Source organism: Schistocerca piceifrons, chromosome 11 (genome assembly GCF_021461385.2).
Source record: "Schistocerca piceifrons isolate TAMUIC-IGC-003096 chromosome 11, iqSchPice1.1, whole genome shotgun sequence".
NCBI lineage: Eukaryota > Metazoa > Arthropoda > Insecta > Orthoptera > Acrididae > Schistocerca > Schistocerca piceifrons.
Genome location: NC_060148.1, coordinates 137803635 through 137822911, shown reverse-complemented (window position 1 = coordinate 137822911; position 19277 = coordinate 137803635). Strand labels below are relative to the sequence as shown.

The window sequence follows — 19277 nt, the reverse complement described above, 5'->3', positions numbered from 1 at the left end:
GAGACCAGTAAAACCACGAGCAGACAGTGATGTGTTGAGCGCCCACATCCCATCTCAGACCACTGAGGTCAGAGTTTTGTACAGCAGGGCAGGTGATGGTCTGGCGGCACAATAGAATTCTGGTGCCGGCACAAGTGGTTCACAGCAAAAACCTGGCACACGTTGTTGAATGTGAATATGCATACTGCATGATCTGATACAAGTTTGCATGTGGACAGATTAAATCATCACTGTTGGATCTTGCCCACTCGTCTTGTATAGGGTGCCTAATGGATGCTGCGTTCTCAGAATTCTACACAATAACTTAAGCCTAAAACGTTAGTAGTTTTATTTCTATAAAGCAGATTGACAATACTTAACTTTAATGTAAAAAGCTGTCACAACCGATGGGCGACATGCAATATAAACTAGTCTAGTGCAATATGCAATGTTCAGGCAAGTCTGTCTCTCAGCTGTGGATCACAACTATCAGTTCTCGTAGCACTCTCTGCTAGGCCATGCTAATGCTGTCCACTAATGTCTGGCCGAGGCTGGCAGGAGCGGCGCCTATATTCATTTCTTGCAGGTGTCAATCCATTCATGGTGCGGTCCTAATCAGTGCACCATTGGCCCATGTCGCACTGCCTTCTCTGGTCTAGCGTTCTTCATCTTCGTTAAAGGGGTCTTGTATTGAGTGCGACCATGGCGGGGGATGAATGAGTGTAGGCGCAACGATGGGCCGAAAGCTGTGGCTGCTGGGGACATCAAGCTTCCAGCCGTACCCCGCCATCCGGCCTGTGCTCTGGCAAAAATGGCCCCCCTGGATACCACCAGAAGGGTATGCGTCCACCTCCTGGTGTAGAAGATGTAGAACGCGGCGACTGCTGTGTTGTGGGCGGATCCAGCTCTATCGGTAGGACGAGAGGAGGCGGAGGAGGCGAAGGCTCCACCTCAATGGGGTCGTCCTGCGGTGTCTTGATGTGCTGTGGCCGCTTTGCTCTCTGGACCCGTGAATCAGGGGGAAGAGACACTCAAAAATCATTGTGTACAGGACAGTGGCGAAGTTGATTTTGATGGCGGCACTGCAAAGCATCTGAAACTTAAAGAAGATACATGCAAGCGCCAAGTCGATAGACCATCCCATCCTTGTCGCCAACTGTTGGGTCTTGCCCACTCGCCTCGTATAGGTTGCCTAAGGGATGCTGCCTTCTCGGAATTCTATACAACAATTCAAGTTAATAACTTTAATAGTTTCACTTCCTTAAAGCAGATTGACAATGCATAATTTTAATGTGCAAAGGTGTCGCAAACGGTGAGCGACATGCAATATAAATCAGAGTATTGTGCAATATGCAGTGTTCAGGCAAGTCTGTCACAAAGTTTGTGGATCACAACTATCAGTTCTCGTAGCACTCTCTGCTATGCCAAGCCAATTCTGTCCATAAACGTCCAGGCGAGGCTGTAAGGAGCGGTGCTTATGTTCACTTCTCGCAGGCATGGTGCGGCCCTAATCAGTGCACCATTGGTCCATGTCATTTCACTGCCTTCTCTGGTATTGCGTTCTTCGTCTTCGTTCTGGCGCTCGTGGTTACGCCAGAACCGTCACTACCACTGTAGTGGGAGCAGGCTCATCGAGACTGGACAGTGGATCACTGGAAACGTATGTTCTAGTAGGATGAATCATGTTCTTTTGGTTACATTATGCTGATGGCCATGTCCAGACATGCCATCGTCCAGGTGGACAGTTACCCAAAAGATGCACAGGTCCATATATGCTGCACAGCGAAAGCCGGACTATGTGGTGGGTGGAATCATCTGGGCTTACATGACATCTGTCACCGATGCCACCATGACAGCTGAGGATTACCTGTACACTAATACAGATAACCTGTACATTTTCATGCTGTATGTCTTCCTCAACGACGATGACCCTGTCACGAAGACAGGATTATGGTACAGTGACTGGAGCAGAATGATACTGAACTCGTCTTGTCTCGTCCACATAATTTGCATCGTGTGAACCTGATGGAACACATCTAGCTCGCTATCAGACGGCACCTCCACGCCTACAAAGCAGTAGTCCATAATTTTCGAGAGCTCAGTGTTGTGTAAATGTAGAGATAACACACACATAAATTTAATCAGAATTATGCACAGGAAAGCTAAATAAGGGTGACATACTGAATCTGATTCTTTGGCCTTTGCTGTGGCTGGGTGGCGCCTGTGGAGAGAGCCTCTGATCAGAGTGCGTGGCATCAGGGTGTAAGACCTGCAATAATGTGCACCAAGTCATCTCTTGTTGGTGACTGGCGCCAGCAATCTCTTAGAAGAGCAGGGTAAACTATAATGTTGACAGATATGATCCTGAATTGTTCCCCTCCGTAGTTACACCATGGGAGGAACAAAGGAGTATGGAAAAGAGAGAAACTTGTTCCCCAAGGTATTTAGTCTGCAGCACTGCTTTCTGGCTATAAAGCCTCTATTTTCTTTATCAAGAACCTGGAGGACGGGTTTGACGAAGTGGCTGTATTTTCGAAAATGAGAAATGAGGCAGTCCTAAATTAGACAGTATCGTCAGCCCAGCCCTGGCTATTGCTCGCCTGTGACCTGCTCAATCATATTCCTCTTTCTGTCATCCCCCATCAACATGGTCCCCCACAACATGGTCGAGGGGACTATTTTCCGCCACAATCTTCTCTTGCAATCTGACGACAAGCACCACACCAATTTAGAACAGTGGGGTGTTCACTTCATTCGGCATATCTATACGGAACTGAAAACCAATAGGGTTGCTACTGGCGCCTACATCTTGCCCTTTGAGGTAGGTTCATTTCCCAAGAAATCAAGGTGATGGTATATAGATGTGATGTGAAGACATACGTCCTACCCCCTATATGGTGCTTTAACTGCTGGTGATTTGGGCATATGTTTTCCCACAGCAATTCCAGCACTACATGTTGAGACTTGCGAACCGTTACAACATTCTCCTTTCAAGGCAACAATTTCTACCTGTAATGAAATGGCAAACATATGAGTAAAACCCTTAAAAGGTACTGTATTGAGAAAAACACACAACAGTTCTTGCTGGCTATAAACAATATAAAATAATCCACTATGGCATACATTAACAACCTTGCTTGATTATAGCCATATATACATAAACACAGATTTACGTAAGTTAGAGCTTCCAGATGAGCAGGAATTCCTTATGCAATTGACTAGTTCTTATTACGACGAAAAAGGAATTTTTTCTTCTTTCTTGGAGTACCTTTTACATGTGAGTCTAGTAATACCAGTTATGGCAGGCGAGAGAATGAATCACTCTTAGTGCCTTGCATTTTAAACAGTACAACCATTGGTGCCTTAGACTTTCACAGACATAGCAGAGGCTAACAGTCGAATAAACCCGTAGGTGGCCGGCCGCGGTGGCCGAGCGGTTCTAGCCGCTTCAGTACGGAACCGCGCGACTGCTACAGTCGCAGGTTTGAATCCTGCCTCAGGCATGGATGTGTGATGTTCTTAGGTTAGTTAGGTTTAAGTAGTTATATGTTCTAGGTGACTGATGACCTCAGATGTTAAGTCTCATAGTGCTCAGAGCCATTTGAATCAAACCCGTACGTAAGCTGGGAGAGGAAAGAAGCAATCCGAACCACAGATTTACTCTGACTCGCCCCCCCCCCCCTTTCGTCCTCAAAAGGGGACAAACGGACCACCCTTTCTAATGTTACCACCTTCCCGCAGGTGGGAAGACGAGAATGAATGGCGGGAAACTCCCAAAATATACAGTTGATATAATTAACAAGAACAAGTAAATTGAATTCAATTAAACTTCATAAAATCTGTAATAATCAGTACTCAACTTCTGGTGAGTTACGACTCCCAGGCTGTACCAACGCAACACCTCTGCAGAGCCGCCCGCTGCCAGCCATTTCAACGGACGCAGAACCTCCTCGCCGGTCGACAGCATACGGCCGAACTGCAAATTAGGCCCCTCGCGACCCACGCTCAGGAAGATTCCTTTCGCGACGAGCAGTTAACGCCGCATACCATGGAGCCGCTGTTCGCGTCGCTTACGCTGATGCCGCAGTCTACGCGCTGTCCCTCAGGCACCAGAAGAGAAGTCGCTTCTTCATGCCGCAACTGCAAACTCTCCACAAGAGCCCATACAGCCACATCATGAACACACGCGAACAGCCCACGTTTCCCCTTTCCCTCTAGAGGGAGACACCGAAGCCTTCAATTGCGACAACAGCACCACCGTCAGAGAAAGGAGGGCGACTGCTTCACGCTACGTGCTGTGGCGCGCTTTTCAAAGCTAACTTTACTATGGCTCACCAGTGGTCCCAACACCACCAGTCCCTAGCAGTTCCAGGTCTGAGGACGAGGTGGAGATCGTAGAATCCCTCAAGGTCCTAGATCTTGCTGACGCTTCAGACGCAACAGTCCTGGATACCAGCACTCATGGTGACACTGAGGCATAAACTGTCTCCTTGATCCCTTCATGCATTCCCAAATGACTGACTACCTATTCCTTTAGTGGAACTGCGGCGGTTTTTTCTCCCACCTCGCTGAATTATGACATTTGCGTTTTGCAGTGCTTTTCAGGAAACGTGGTTTCCTGTGATGTGGACACCAGCCCTTTGTGCCTGACTTGGGTACTACAAAAATTGTACTGACTGTGACAGACTGCAAGGTGGAGTCTGCATCTATGTCTATGTCTGTAGCGAACCTATGTCCCTTGAAACACTTTTGGGAACTGTGAGGACAATGCAGGAAATTACCATCAGCAATATATACGTCCCTCCAGACGATGAAGTTTTGCACCATGTATTAGTTGCACCAATTTCTCAAGTCCCACCCCCACCCCCACTTTTCCTACTTCTGGGTGATTTTAATGCCCCTAACTTTGCTTGGAGTGGAACCAAGATTGCTGCTGTGGTAAGGCTTTCAATGATCTACTAACTCACCTCAGTTTTTGCCTCCTCATTACAGGTGCCCCCATTCACTTTAGTGTGATATATGACACATAATGAGCCATTGATCCCTTGGTTTGCAGTCCTGGTCTGCTCCTTTATATCCACTGGAGATCTCACGACGACTTGTGTGGTAGTGACCACTTTCCACTCTTTCTGTCCCTACCCCAGCATCGCCTGGACACTTGCCCATATGGGTTGTTACCAAGGCTGAATGGGATGCTTTCAAGTGCACTACAACTGTTAAATCTTCTTTGTGTAGGACCACCATTACTACCATTGTTGCCCAAGCTGAATCTTGAATTCCTAGTTCCTCAGGTTGCCCCAGTGGAAGTCAGTACCTAGGTGGGCCCTTCAACATCATAGGCGCCATGAATTTCTAGAGTGTATCATTGCCTTCAAACAGCATCGTGTCCAGGTCTGTCAGCTCATTGAATGATGGGAGTATTGGTAACGGTACATCTCCACCATTGGCACAAAAACCTCTCCTTCCCAGGTCTGGACCAAGCTCAGATGCCTTTACGGATATGAGACTCCTGCAGGTATACATGGAATTTTGAGATGGAGCTGTATATGCCGATCCCCACATAATAGCAGAATGTCTTGTGGATCATTATCTTCACACCTCTGCATCTGAGAATTAAACAGTGGTGAAACAACAATTCCTATCTCTCGCTCCACACCAATCCGAGCCATATAGTGCTCCCTTCAGTGAGTGGGAATTGCTCAGTGCCCTTGCCAATTCTCCTGACTCAACCCCTGGGACAGACCACATCCATTCCCAAAAGCTTAAACGTCTGTCAGTGGATTATCAGCGCCACTTCCTTGTCATCATCAACTGAATCTTGAGCGATGGCGACTCCCCATCGCAGTGCCAGGAGAGTATGATCATCCCAGTGCTAAAGCCTGGTAAGAACCTGCTAGATTTGGACTGTTATCGTCCTATCAGCCTCACCAACGTTCTGTGGAAGCTGCTTGAATGTATGGTGAGCTGGCCGTTGTGTTGGCTCCTCAAGTCTCAGCGTCTTCTGGCTCCCTCCCATGGTGGTTTTTGGCGAGTTCGCTCCACCACTGACAACTTACTCTACCCGGAGACTGCCATCTGAATGGTCCATTCCCGGCGTCAGCACCTCATTTCCGCCTTTTTTGGTCTGACGAAAGCCTACAATATCACTTGGCGACACCACATCCTCTCTACTCTGCATGGGTGGTGTCTTTGGGGCCCGCTCCCGATTTTTATATGGAACTTTTTGTCGCTACGCATTTCAGAGCTGGAGCTGGTGCCTCACACTGTTCGTCTCACATCCAAGAGAATGGGCTCCCACACGGCTCTGTCCTGAGCGTTCCAATCTTTTTAATAATCGTTAATGGTCCTCAGTGTCTCCCCACCTATATGCTTATGATTTTTGTATTTCCCTTTGCTCCTCTTCTGTTGGTGTGGCTGAACGTCGACTGCTGGAAGTCATACAAAAGATGCAGCAGTGGGTCCTCACTCACAGGTTTCAGTTTTCAACTGCCAAGACTTGCGTCATGCCCTGTTTTTGTTGTACTGCCATCTCCATCTGGAACTTTACCTTGATGACCAACTACTTAATGTAGTGGAGACATTCTGCTTTTTGGAACTGGTCTTTGATACTTGCTTAACTTGGCTTCCCCATCTTCGTCAGCTTAAGGAAATGTGCTGGCAGCATGTTAATGTTATTCAATGCCTGCACCACAACGAATGGGGTGCTGATCGCCCTACACTGCTGCAGCTGTGCAAAGCACTTTGGAGTCCCTTCTTTCCTAGGGATGCCTGGTGTGTGGTTCTGCATTGCCCTCAGCATTCCAGCTGCTGGACTCCATACACCACTGTGCGACAGGAGCTTCCCAAACCAGCGTCTTTGTAAAAGCTGGTGTTCCTCCACTGCGAATTAGGTGACAGCAGTTGCTTGCCAATTACACTGCCCATATTCATTATTCGCCTTACCATTCAAATTATGATCTCCTTTCCTAATATGGCTATCCATCCCTGACAACAGCAGCGCAGATTGGGGATGCAAATTGCAGTTTGTGTTTGCTTCTTACTGATCTCGACACTTTCCTTCTATCACTTTTCTATGTGTTCAGTTCGTGGTCCATACCACAGCCACTGGTTCGTCTGGACCTATCGCAAAGCCCAAAAGGCTCAGTTCCACCTGTGGCCTCCATGGCAGTTTTTCTCTATTCTTGGTGAGTTCCAGGACTCAGAAACAGTCTACACAGATGGTTCAATGGCTCTTGTTGGCTCCGCTTATGCTCACGTAGGACATGCTGAACAGAGCTCCTAGCTGGATAGCTTCAGTGTTTTCACTGCACAGTTGGTAGCTATCTCTTGCACTCTTCAGCATATCCATTCCTGCACAGGTGAGTCCTTCGTCATCTCTAGTGACTCTTTAAGTAGCATACAAGCTCTCAATCAGTGCTTCACTCACCACCCTTTGCTGTTAACTATCCAGCAGTCTCTTTGTGCCCTCAGCAACAGCGGACATTCAGTTACCTACATTAGGACCCCAGGACATGCTGGGATCCTGGGCAGTGAATTTGCTGTCAGGTTGACCAAACATGCTACCAGTAAACTAACTCTGGAAATCTTATCATTGGAGACTGATCTCCAGTTGGTCTTATGCTGTAAAGTTTTCAGGATCTGGGATGCTGAATGACACACGGTCAATACACCAAATAAACTATGTGTTGTCAAGGAGAATACGAATCTGTGATAATCATCCATGCAAGCCACTTGCAGGGAGTCTGTTGTCCTTTGCTAACCCCAAATCAGCCGCACCTGGCTGACTCATAGACACCTCCTCCGTCGCTAGGACGTACCTCAGTGTTGCTGTAGGTCCCACTTGACTGTCGTCCTCATCTCACTGGACTGCCCTAGTTTAGTTGTTCTGCAGTGGACTTTTAACCTTCCCATCACACTATTAACGGTGTTGGGAGTCAATGTCTTAACGGTTGACATCGTTTTACGTTTTATCTGTGAGGGGAATTTTTATCACACAATCTAGTGGTGAGCATCTGGCTTTTTCTACCTTTATTTTAACTCTTCCTCACTCTTTCTTTGCTGTTTTTTAGCCTTGGTGTTCGTATTTTCCCTGTCCAAGTTCGTCTAGCCTTGTCTTTAAGGATGGAGGTTTTAGTGTGTTGCAGAGTGGCTCGCACATCCTTTATTCCTGTTGTGATCACCCAGTCCTGGCCATCTGCTATATTATTCTGATACCATCCACTGTTTTTTCTTTTAGTTTACGTTTTCCCCTTTTGTTAGCCTTTTTTGTTTTCTTCTTCAGTGTAGTTTCGAGTCAGTCTTTCGTCTTTTACTTTCCCGAAATCGTTTTGGTAATGTTTTTAACCCCAGAGCTGTTTGAATGTTGGGAAAGGGACAGATGACAGCTTAGTTTGATCCCTTTACTCCCCACACCAACCAACCAACTAAAACTGCTTCTCATAAAGAATCGAGCTGAATGCAGTTTTCATAGAACTATAGCTAGGAACATGTCAGATCTATTGCCAGAATGTACAGATATATTTTATATCAGACCTCAGCTTGTAAATCACATCCAGCGAAAATGATAATTGGGTTTGATAATGCATATGACTGAGTGAAAAACAATTTTTATGTGACTGTGAGCAAAATGCGATTTAACAGATGAGTGACTAACATGATATACAGTGTTATAATTAACGAGGCATCCACAGTCATCGTTAGTCAGCATCTTATGACACCACTATACCCAGATTAGTATGGGGTGGCTACTGCCATCAACATCACATACTACTGATTTTAAATCACATCTCGTAATATGACAAGGACTTCAGGATTCCAAGATGAAGAAGATATGTAAGGATAATGCCCATAAATCAGTTTGCAGTTCAACAGGAACTAAAATTTGCAGAAAACTGCACACGTTTGAACTACGAGACCAGTAATTGACTACAAAACAGTTCCAGCTCATAAAACTAGCCTAAATATCATCTCCATAAATGTAACAGACGAGACGATGCTTGCGGATCATATGTATTTTCCCACAATTTACAATACGGTTTGAGTTAGTTAGGAACATAACCGTATGTCAGTGCTTGAAAGAGTAGACGGCTGTGACACAAAAATTACTTATAAGATACAAGTTGTAACTTTCATGAAGACTTATACCTTTGGTAAAAGTATTTAGCAGTAGCATTTCCACTGTCCACAACATTTCCAGACAGAACGCAGGCAGTGGCGTATTCCTTCATGTGTAATGACAGCACCTTCAAGACCATCTTTAGTGTCACAATGCTACAGGACATGCAGATGTTGGATCTCAATCCATGGAACTGAACGTCACGAAAGACTAGAAATCACTGCTATGTCCAAATGCATTCTCATTCCATATGAAGCATCTAGCAGATACACTTCGATCAATGTTGATCTAATAAATCACAAGCTATATTCTGTTTCCGAGTATTTGTTGGAGAGTTTTTTTTTTTTTTTTCAGGGAATAATCTAAATAATTCCTTGCTGACCACAAAACTCAGAGCCAGCAGGTAGGAGGTAATTTGTGATAATGTTCCCATCACAGATAAATTACACAGTTTCCTATCCCTCCAAGTTTACTTTGCCTGCAATTCTGAATAGTAGACAAACGATGAATGGAGCTGCATGGTGGAAAAAACCTGTTCACCAACAGAGCAACTTACAAACACATGGAATTTAAGTGCATTCCTAAACCAAAATATACTGATCACTAATGCACTAAACCACTATTTTAAAGAAAAGAAATCCTATTAATTGTCTCCCAAAGTGAAAGATTAAAAAATCTGTTAAAGTGTCTGTTCATGCTAAGCAGGAAATCTAACTTGCGGTCGTGATGTCAAACCAAATTTAAACTGTCACTAATGTTCATTGCAAGTTCAACTTTTCTGAGTGGTTTTCCAGGATATCATTTCACTTCAGTGCATGTTCATTGTTTTCAGTGTGATTGGCTTCTTCTTTCTTAGTGCATTAGATTAATTTCACTTCAATTATTGCTTGTGGCACATACCATCTCTCAAATGGTTCGAATGGCTCTGAGCACTATGGGACTTAACTTCTAAGGTCATCAGTCCCCTAGAACTTAGAACTACTTAAACCGATCTAACCTAAGGACATCACACATATCCATGCCTTTGGCAGGAATCGAACTTGCGACTGTAGCGACTGTAGCGCCTAGAACCGCTCGGCCACCCCGGCCGGGTGCCTCTCAAAACTACTTACTATAACTGAATTATATTTTTATAGTAGGTTTGTGTTCCTGCTACTTTCATGAGGTGAAACATTATTTTTCATCACTAGAGAGGAAAAATTGTGTGCCAAAATTATAAATGAAAAACGCTGTTTTGAGATTCATTCAGGTAAAAGTCCGTTAAGTATAACAAATTTTTTATAAAGTCATTCATACATTTCAGAGTGAATCATAAGTTACCCCATTTCCTGTTAGTATTCTACGTACAATAATCCATATGCAGAGAGCGAACTTTTAATTTATGGGAGCACAGTCAGTCCCATGGTTTGAGATCCTACATCTGTATGTACTGTAGCATTGTGACACTAAAGGCAGTCTTGAAGATGCTGTCATTACATAGAAAGTGACACACCACTGGCTGTGTTCTGTTAGGAAATTTTTTGGCCAGTGGAAGGACTGCTGCTAAATACTGAAAGAATTGGGAGTGACTCATTATTACTAACGAAGTTTATATGTATGTAATATTTGTCAAAAATATGAGAGAAAATGCTAGAAAAGCTTATGACGTGTAGGTTTCATTTTCATGCATGCAGTTTTGGGCATGGTTTGCAGGTCTCCACCATATCCATTGTACATCAGTGCTAGAAACACCACTCAACAAATTGCCTGCTACACCACACCCCATCAGAGATCACTCGTGTATAGAAGGTGGCTATCATCGGTTCACAGCTGAGGCACACCCATGCTGGGTGGTACCACTACCAGCCCCAATAACCACACATATGAAAGGCGAAGACTCATCGCTCTGTAGAAGTTGTGTGTGGCTGCTTCAGCAACAGATTTAGAGTACAGAGTAGCAGATCATTTTCTAACAGCGAAAAACTTTGTGGCACAGAAGCCCACATACAACTGATCTAACAGAATTTACACTTGCAGCATCTTGTCCACCCAGAAAATCTGTTGGATTGGAGGAGAGGGGATCATGCACTGGGTGTACTCATGCGGCAACGAGCTGTAATTAAAGTGGCGATTCCATAAAATATTCAGTAGTAATGAGAAACCGTAGTAGATTAAGTGTCTTAAATCGTCACTGATTCTGGTCAGGTTATAAATGATTACCATTAAAGTACCAGTAATGATAGATTAACGCCTGTTTGTGAAGCAGCTTCCACAGATCCGTATTAAATTGCCCAAAAAGCTCAGAGTCTGGCTCTCATCTGTAGGAGTTTTTTGAATCTGGACATGTGACTTTGATGTCTGTCAGTGATCTGTGCATTTAAAAACTAAGTAACACTACTTCAAACATTCAGTGTCACACCGTGGGTACACCTTCACCAGACCACACACACACACACACACACACACACACACACACACACACACACACACACACTCAAACATGTGTGCGAGGCAAACATAAATACACTGCCTTCACGGGGACCACACCAAGTTTAGCACTGTAGGAGTCAAAAGGGCTTCAGAGCTGTTGGTTCCTGTACAGTCATTCAGGATTCACGTCTGTTTCTCTCTATATAGAAAAGAACCATTATTATCTCATGCAGTTATCAGAACTATAAAATGAGTTTTGAGTATGTCAACTGTATGATTTTCAATAAAATCATCAACATTTGCAAATCTGTCGGCCCAAAATATTTCTAGAAAAAGGAATTATATGTTTTATCGATCAGCGGATATTGGATTCATTATTTTAATACGTCATTTACCAGAATAATGGAAATAATTACTTCTTAATTGACTTCACTTTCAGAAAATGTTACTAAATTCTTCTCCTGAACACATGCCGCACGGTGCGTTGTATCAGCAGGAAGGTATTTTCGTTTAGACCCGTCCTAGCGAGATTGTCGCATGTAAATTACATACTGCAGAACTTTCCAGGAAACAAGATTTACTTTCCAACGGTTGTCATATTGAGACAAGTACATTAAACTTTAATTTACTCTCATGATCTCGCTGTCGCCTTAAGGCGCATCACAGCCAGAGGAATATAAGACGAAAGTTTCTCTCTCTCTTTCTCTCTCTCTCTCTCTCTCTCTCTCTCTATATATATATATATATATATATGACGTAACTGTGCATCTGTACGTTAATATATAACAACTTTCTCAGTGTTCTGTATCACAGAAGGGAGATTTATCAGTTGTCAGAGAGATGAGTTTTAGAATTGGTTACAGTTGTACCACTCTGATACGCTTCTTCATCAGAAGTGTGTGTCTGAAGGAAAGTATGAGAGTTTCTGTGTTTTGTGTAGGACCCTCTCTGCAGCAGAGAAAGGCAGGAGGCTGATCAAGGCAGCTAACGATGGGACAGTGCAAGAGCTGCAGATGCTGCTGGCAGCAGGGGCTGATGTGGGTGTGACGGATGGGAACAAGAATACTGCGCTGCACTGGGCAGCCTGGGAGGGTCACGCGGAAGCGGCGAGCTGTCTGGTGGGGGCTGGCGCGGAGGTGGACGCCGGGAACTGGGTCCAGAACACGCCGCTCCACTGGGCTGCATGGGGCGGCCGGCCGGCCGTGGTGCGGCTGCTGGCGGCGTCGTCTGCAGACCCCAATGCCAGCAACGTGGACGGGGACACGCCGCTGCACTTCGCGGCCGAGCATGGCCGCACGGAGGAGGCGACTGCACTACTCGATGCAGGGGCTGACAGCGGGGCCAGGAATCACAAGGGGAAAACCCCAGTGGACCGCGCCAGGCAGTTCAACCACCAACACTGGATAGACAGGATAACACGAGACTAGCACTACAATACACACCTCTGAAGTAAATAGAACACTGCTCTAGTAAAATCACAACAGCAGCGACAATGTGAGATTCATATACGCTAATGTGTGTAGCAAGAAGCGAGTTTCCTTCCATGAAATCTCAACAATAATTGATACGTATCTCATTAATAATAAACATGTTTTTAACTAAATTCATTATTGTAAAGTAATTGGTAAAAATACGCTATTACACACAACACCACAGCCAGTGTGGCAGTAAGGCGCTGTACTGTTGCGGTATGTTGCTGGACTACAGTAACAATAAATCTTCAATTTAATCAACAACAATTTATTTATTCAGCCAACTGCACAGTTTGCAAACACTGCCAGTGAGTGTCCGTCAAGTAGGACTTTAAGTAAACAGTTATGATGAAAGTCCAAAGACAGTCGTCTGAACAGAAAAAGAGCACGTTGTATTGAGCAGCAACATCAGTCATCCCCAAGGAAGCCCCAGAGGCTTAGTTTGTGTCTCAGAATACTGTAATACAGTATCACAGTAGCTGTGGAAAAAATAACAATGATTACTCAAAACAAACCATTCCTCTTATAATACCATAATGATATTACAGCACTTCTTAAAAACATCAAGAATTTTCTTACTTGCCAAGGACAAGCATTTACAAGAGAAACACACTCACTAATTATATCCATGTCTTGCGGAGATGCAAATGTGTTCACAATGCAACAATTTCCAAAATTTATGATAAGGCATACACCCACAGAAATTTTCATTGAAGGAGTCCACATACATGAAAATAAATCATCTTTGGTGAAACAATTACTGTCTGGTTCTTCCATGTAGTATGCTGCACAAAGTGGAAACCGTAAGATCACGACAACTTCAAGAAATAAAAGGTAAAATATTATTAATCTGGCCTTATGAGTCAATGTAACAATCTATCAAACAATGCTCAGAGCTGTATCTCATCTAGAGTAATTTAAGATTACATGTTATTCTAAGCCAATTACATACATGAAAAACCGTTTTGCATCACCCCAGTTCCCAGAACTCCTGAAGATAGATGTTGGCTTTGGCTACTGTATCACGGAAACAGTCTATTTTACTGTTCAGAGTTGTCTATACCCACCCAAAGATGTAAACAACCATGTATGAGCAGCGCCTATTAGACGGAGGGAGTCCGACAGCCCATCAGTTCCAGTCATTCCACCAAGAAGGAGGTACATGGCTAGTGTTGTCTGTAGTTCAACCCTGCCTAGACGGTCAGTACTGCGATCTGATTGCGTCCGCATTGTTTGTGTCAGGAAGGGCTCTCAAGAAGGGAAGTGTCCAGGCGTCTCAGAGTGAATCAAAGTGATGTTGTTCAGACATGGAGCAGATAAAGAGAGAGAGGAACTGTCCATGACATCCCTCGCTCAGGCTGCCCAAGAGCTAGTATTGCAGTACATGATCGCTTCCCTCGGATTACGGCTCGGAGTAACCCTGACAGCAACGCCACCATGTTGCATAATGCTTTTTGTGCAGCCACAGGACTTCGTGTTACAACTCAAACTGTGTGGAATAGGCTGGATGATGCCCAACTTCACTCCAGATGTCGATGGTGAGGTCCATCTTTGCAACCACAACACCATGCAGTGTGGTACAGGTGGGCCCAACAATATGTGAATGCATCCCTCAGGACTGGCATCACGTTCTCTTCACCGATAACAGGCACGCATCAATGCAAGAGGACGTGCTACTGGGGATGAGAGGTACCGGTGTGTACAGCAATCTGGATCACCATCTCTGAACGTCTCGCTCTATGGTGGTTCAACATGCAGCGTGTGGTTTTTATGGGCAATAAAAAGGGAGGAAATGATGTTTATGTTGAGCTCTATTCCATATTCTGTACATATTCCGAAACTCTCCGAACCGAGTTGATGCAAAACTTTTCTTGATGTGTGCGTTTTAGCTGGTCAAAAGGCATCAGATAAGGCGCTCTTGCTTAACTTCTCTCTGTAAATAAATAAATGAATGTATGAAAAGGAACTTCATATATGTCGGTCAAATGTGACCATACATATAATTTGGCATAAATTTCTACCTATTGTGTGAAACTAGTATATAAAAAGAAGACTAAAATAAACTGAAGTAACCAATTGCTCTAACTGGAACGCCTTAGCAGAAGTCTTGTTGGGCAGAGTAGTGGCCAACAGCCAATAGCGTTCCACAGGTTACAAACAGAGTAAAGTAACACTACGCTGGATACATGTAAGAGGCTCACGAGGAAGAGTAAATAAGCACACTATGCAATTAATACCCACTGGCCTACGGTTACTATTAAAGGAAACGTAACATATCCAAATACCTCAAATACGATACGAACAAAGAATGAGTGACGATGGATAAACAGTGTTACGTGGATTAGTACAATTTTGAACTTAGCCAGACTCCCCTTTAAGACAAGTAAAGACCTTGGTCACAAAACCTGGCTTAGGCCTGTACTATTCGTATTTTTATTTAATAATGGACATTTATACTAGATCTTAAGTCACTGGCAAGAATAGTAGGAATTAGTACACAACAAAAATAAATAACAAGCAGCCAAATCAGTAGTTTTCTCAAAACAGTCCATCAGTTGGCTCACACTAAAACATATTGTAAACCAGAGCATAGGTCTGTAAGAGAAGCGCGGAATACTAACACAAATCAATCACAACTAACGAAATCTGCAGTTAACACCGAAGATCAGTTACTCTCACAGCCCATGAATTGACCACACAGAAATGTATCTGAAGTTCCACCACTGCACGCAATATATAACTGCCAAACTTTGTACAAATTGACCAGGTAAAGGCGCCAGCAAAATCGTAGAGGAGAACATTAACTGAACAAAGTTAGAGGTGGAACCAGAATGCAATGGATTACTGCGATGTGAAACCAGTACTTGGTGAGACATATCAAGTGTCACAGTTAATTACAAGAATCGCAGTATCGGGCAGTCCAAACCATTTTCCATCCGCCTAAGGCCTGATGTATTAATCACGCAGCTCCATTGGTCATCTACAATCCAAGACTCTGCAAAGTCCAACAACCGCAAACACAGCAATAATAGGTCCCCCTCAGCGTCCATGGCTCTGACCACGATATTCTCCATCGGCCATGTAAAATTGTCCTTCATGTGCCCAAAATACCCTGTGCTCGGGCACCTACAGCTGGCCAGCGGAGCTAGGAACTCTTAGCTTCGCTGGAACCAAAGAGTGCGCGTGAGCTACTGATACACACTGGTACCAAGAAAACGTGTGTGGCACATCCATATTACTGGAATATGAACTCTATGGTTAGAACGCATTTTCACTTCAAATCTAAGCCTGCTTCTGTGTGTGCAGACGATGCATTAATTGGCGACCTCTGTTATTATGTGACATTAATAGCAATATTCACACCACTTAGTTCTGATCCCAGACTAAATTTACTCATGTGTCAGCAGTAGAGATGGTTTGAAAGCTAGTGTGTTCATAGCATGGCGTTAGTACCAATATTTGCACCATATCGTTTGCGCATGATATGGAACAATATAATAGGTTTACGTTTATTTACAACGAATTGTAGAAAACCGTTAGTAACACATGTCCCAACAGAGCTGTAAAACTGTAGTTCCACAACACATTACGATATGTGAGGTAAAATAGACCTTCACAGTGACATTGCAGGGTGCTGCAGCCTATTTTCCCTTTTTCAATTTTTGCCTTCCATCCGTCGTCTGTGCATCTCCCTGCACCAGGCGTCACATCGGCAGAGCGCCTGCACGTGCAGCAACTCTGGCAGGGCGGGTGCCCTAGTCAGCTGTGTGATGAACTGCAGAAAATGTACCGCTTGTTCAATATGCAGATTGAATAACGACTGGGATAGGCTACAACCCTGTCTCACTCCCTTCTCAACCACTGCGAGGGCTTTGTGTATATCGTGGCTACAATATTGAATTCAATATGCTTTTCGTAGTTGCTTACCTGAACTCCTATTTTTTAAATCATCATTAATCCTACGCCTGCATTACCTCTATAACCCTGTATTCACCTTACCAGAAGTTTTTTTACCCCTGCCAAAGAACGTCGCTAATTCCCACTATATCCAGCTTTAACCTGTCCATTTCCCTTTCTAAATTTTCTAACCTACCAGCCAGATTAATGGATCTGACATTCCACGCTCCGATCTGCAGAACGCCAGTTTTCTTTCTCCTGATAATTATGTCCTAAGTAGTTCCTGTCTAGAGATCCGAACGGGGGACTTTTTTATCTAGAGAATATTTTACCCAAGAGGGCGCCATAATCATTTAGCCATACAGTAAAGCGGTGCCCTCGGAAAAATTACGGCTGTAGTTTCCCCTTGCTTCCAGCCGTTCGCAGTGCCAGAGCAACAAGGCCGTTGTGGTTAATGTTACAAGGCCAGGTCAGTCAATCATCCAGACTGTTGCCCGTGCAACTACTGAAGAAACTGCTGCCCGTCTTCAGGAACCACACGATTCTCTGGCCTCTCAACAGATACCCCTCCATCGTGGTGGCAACTACGGTACAGCTATCTGTATCGCTGAGGCAAGCAAACCTCCGCGCCAATGGCAGGGTCTATGGTCCATGGATGGGAAATGGAATATATTACACATCAAAAATGAAACTGATACCATCTTCATTTCATCGTGCACACATTTCATCATCCAAATAAAGTTGTCAAAAGGGTAGACGTTCCCATTCAGACAAAAGTGAAACTGCGACCTATGAACACAAGACAGTCAAACAAATTTCACAGATAGACATGAAATGAGACCCACCCTAGGCAGAATGGTGCAACTGAGGTGGTAATTCAAATAACACAAGTACAGGGAATAATTTACTACTTTTTCTGTAATTCAAGTAAATAATTGTGAATAAGTTAGTGATCCATCAGCTGAGTTGCTGATATCCATATTGACGGAAATTAAACAGCTTCTTTGACTCTCCGTGAATGATAAAGCATAATATGTGTATCAAACGTTTGTAAAAGTTAAGCTATCATTACCTATAGATAATGAGGAATTCATACTTCAGCTGCACAGCTATTGACCTTCACTTGGGCAGTATCAACAACATATACATCTACACGAATTCTCTGCAAATCACGTTTAAGTGCCTGGCAGAGGGTTCATCGAGCCACCTTCACAATTCTCTACTATTCCAGTCTTGTATAACGTGCAACGAACGAGCTCCTGTATCTCTCTGTACGAGCCCTCAGTTCCCTTATTTTGTCGTGATCATCGTTTCTCCCTATGTAGGTCTGTCTCAACAAAATATTTTCGCATTCGGAGGAAAAGTTGGTGATTGAAATTTCGTTAGAATATTCCGTCGCATAGAAAAACGCCCTTGTTTCAATGATGTCCAACCTAAATCCTGTATCATTTCAGCGACACTCTCTCCCATATCTCGAGATAATATATAACGTGCTGTCCTTCTTTCAACTATTTCGATGTACTTTGCCAGTCCTATCTGGTAAGGATCCAACACCGTGCAGCAGTGTTTTAAAAGGGGATGGACAAGTATAGTGTAGGCCGTCTCCTTAGTAGATCTGTTACATTTTCTAAGTGTCCTGCCAATAAAACGCGGTCTTCGGTTAGCCTTCCCCATAATATCTTCTATGTGTTCCTTCCGATTTAAGTTTTTCGTAATTGTAATTCCTAGATATTTAGTTGAATTTCTAGCCTTTAGATTTCACTGATTTATCGTGTAACCGAAGTTTAACGGATTTCATTTAGCGCTCATGTGGATAACTTCCCACTTTTCGTTATTTAGGGTCAACTGCCAATTTTCGAAGCATTCAGATATTTCTCCTAAACCGTTTTGCGATTTGTGTTGATCTTCTGATGACTTTATTAGTCGATAAACGACAGCGTCATCTGCAAAGAACCTAAGATGCCTCCTCAGATTATCTCCCAAATTGTCTATATAGATAAGGAACAGCAAAGGGCCTATAACACTACCTTGGGGTACCTCAGAAATACCATCTGTTTTCGTCGATGACTTTCCGTCAATTAATGCGAACTGTGACCTCTCTGACAGGAAATTACAAATACAGTCACATAACTGAGACGATATTCCATAAGCACGCAATTTCACTATGAGCCGCTTGTGTGGTACAGTGTCAAAAGCCTTCCGGAAATCCAGAAATACGGAATCGGTCAGAAATCCCTTGTCAACAGCAATCAACACTTCATGCCAATAAAGAGCTAGTTGTGTTTCACAAGAACAATGTTTTGCAAATCATTGTTGACTGTGTGTCAATAGACTCTATGCTTCGAGGTAATTCATAATGTTCAAATACAATACATGTTCCAAAATCCTGCTGCATATTCAATCCT

At 43.8% G+C, this 19277-nt stretch overlaps 1 protein-coding gene across 1 annotated transcript in view; it reads left to right on the top strand.

Moving 5' to 3' along the window:
* Window positions 1-13106, top strand: part of LOC124719970 (ankyrin-3-like) — a 51115-nt gene extending 38009 nt beyond the window's left edge. The window contains exon 5 of the mRNA XM_047245188.1: window positions 12444-13106. Coding sequence (XP_047101144.1) covers window positions 12444-12930 — 487 coding nt within the window. The 3' untranslated portion in view covers window positions 12931-13106. The remainder of the gene's footprint in view (window positions 1-12443) is intronic.
* Window positions 13107-19277: the final 6171 nt, after the last annotated feature.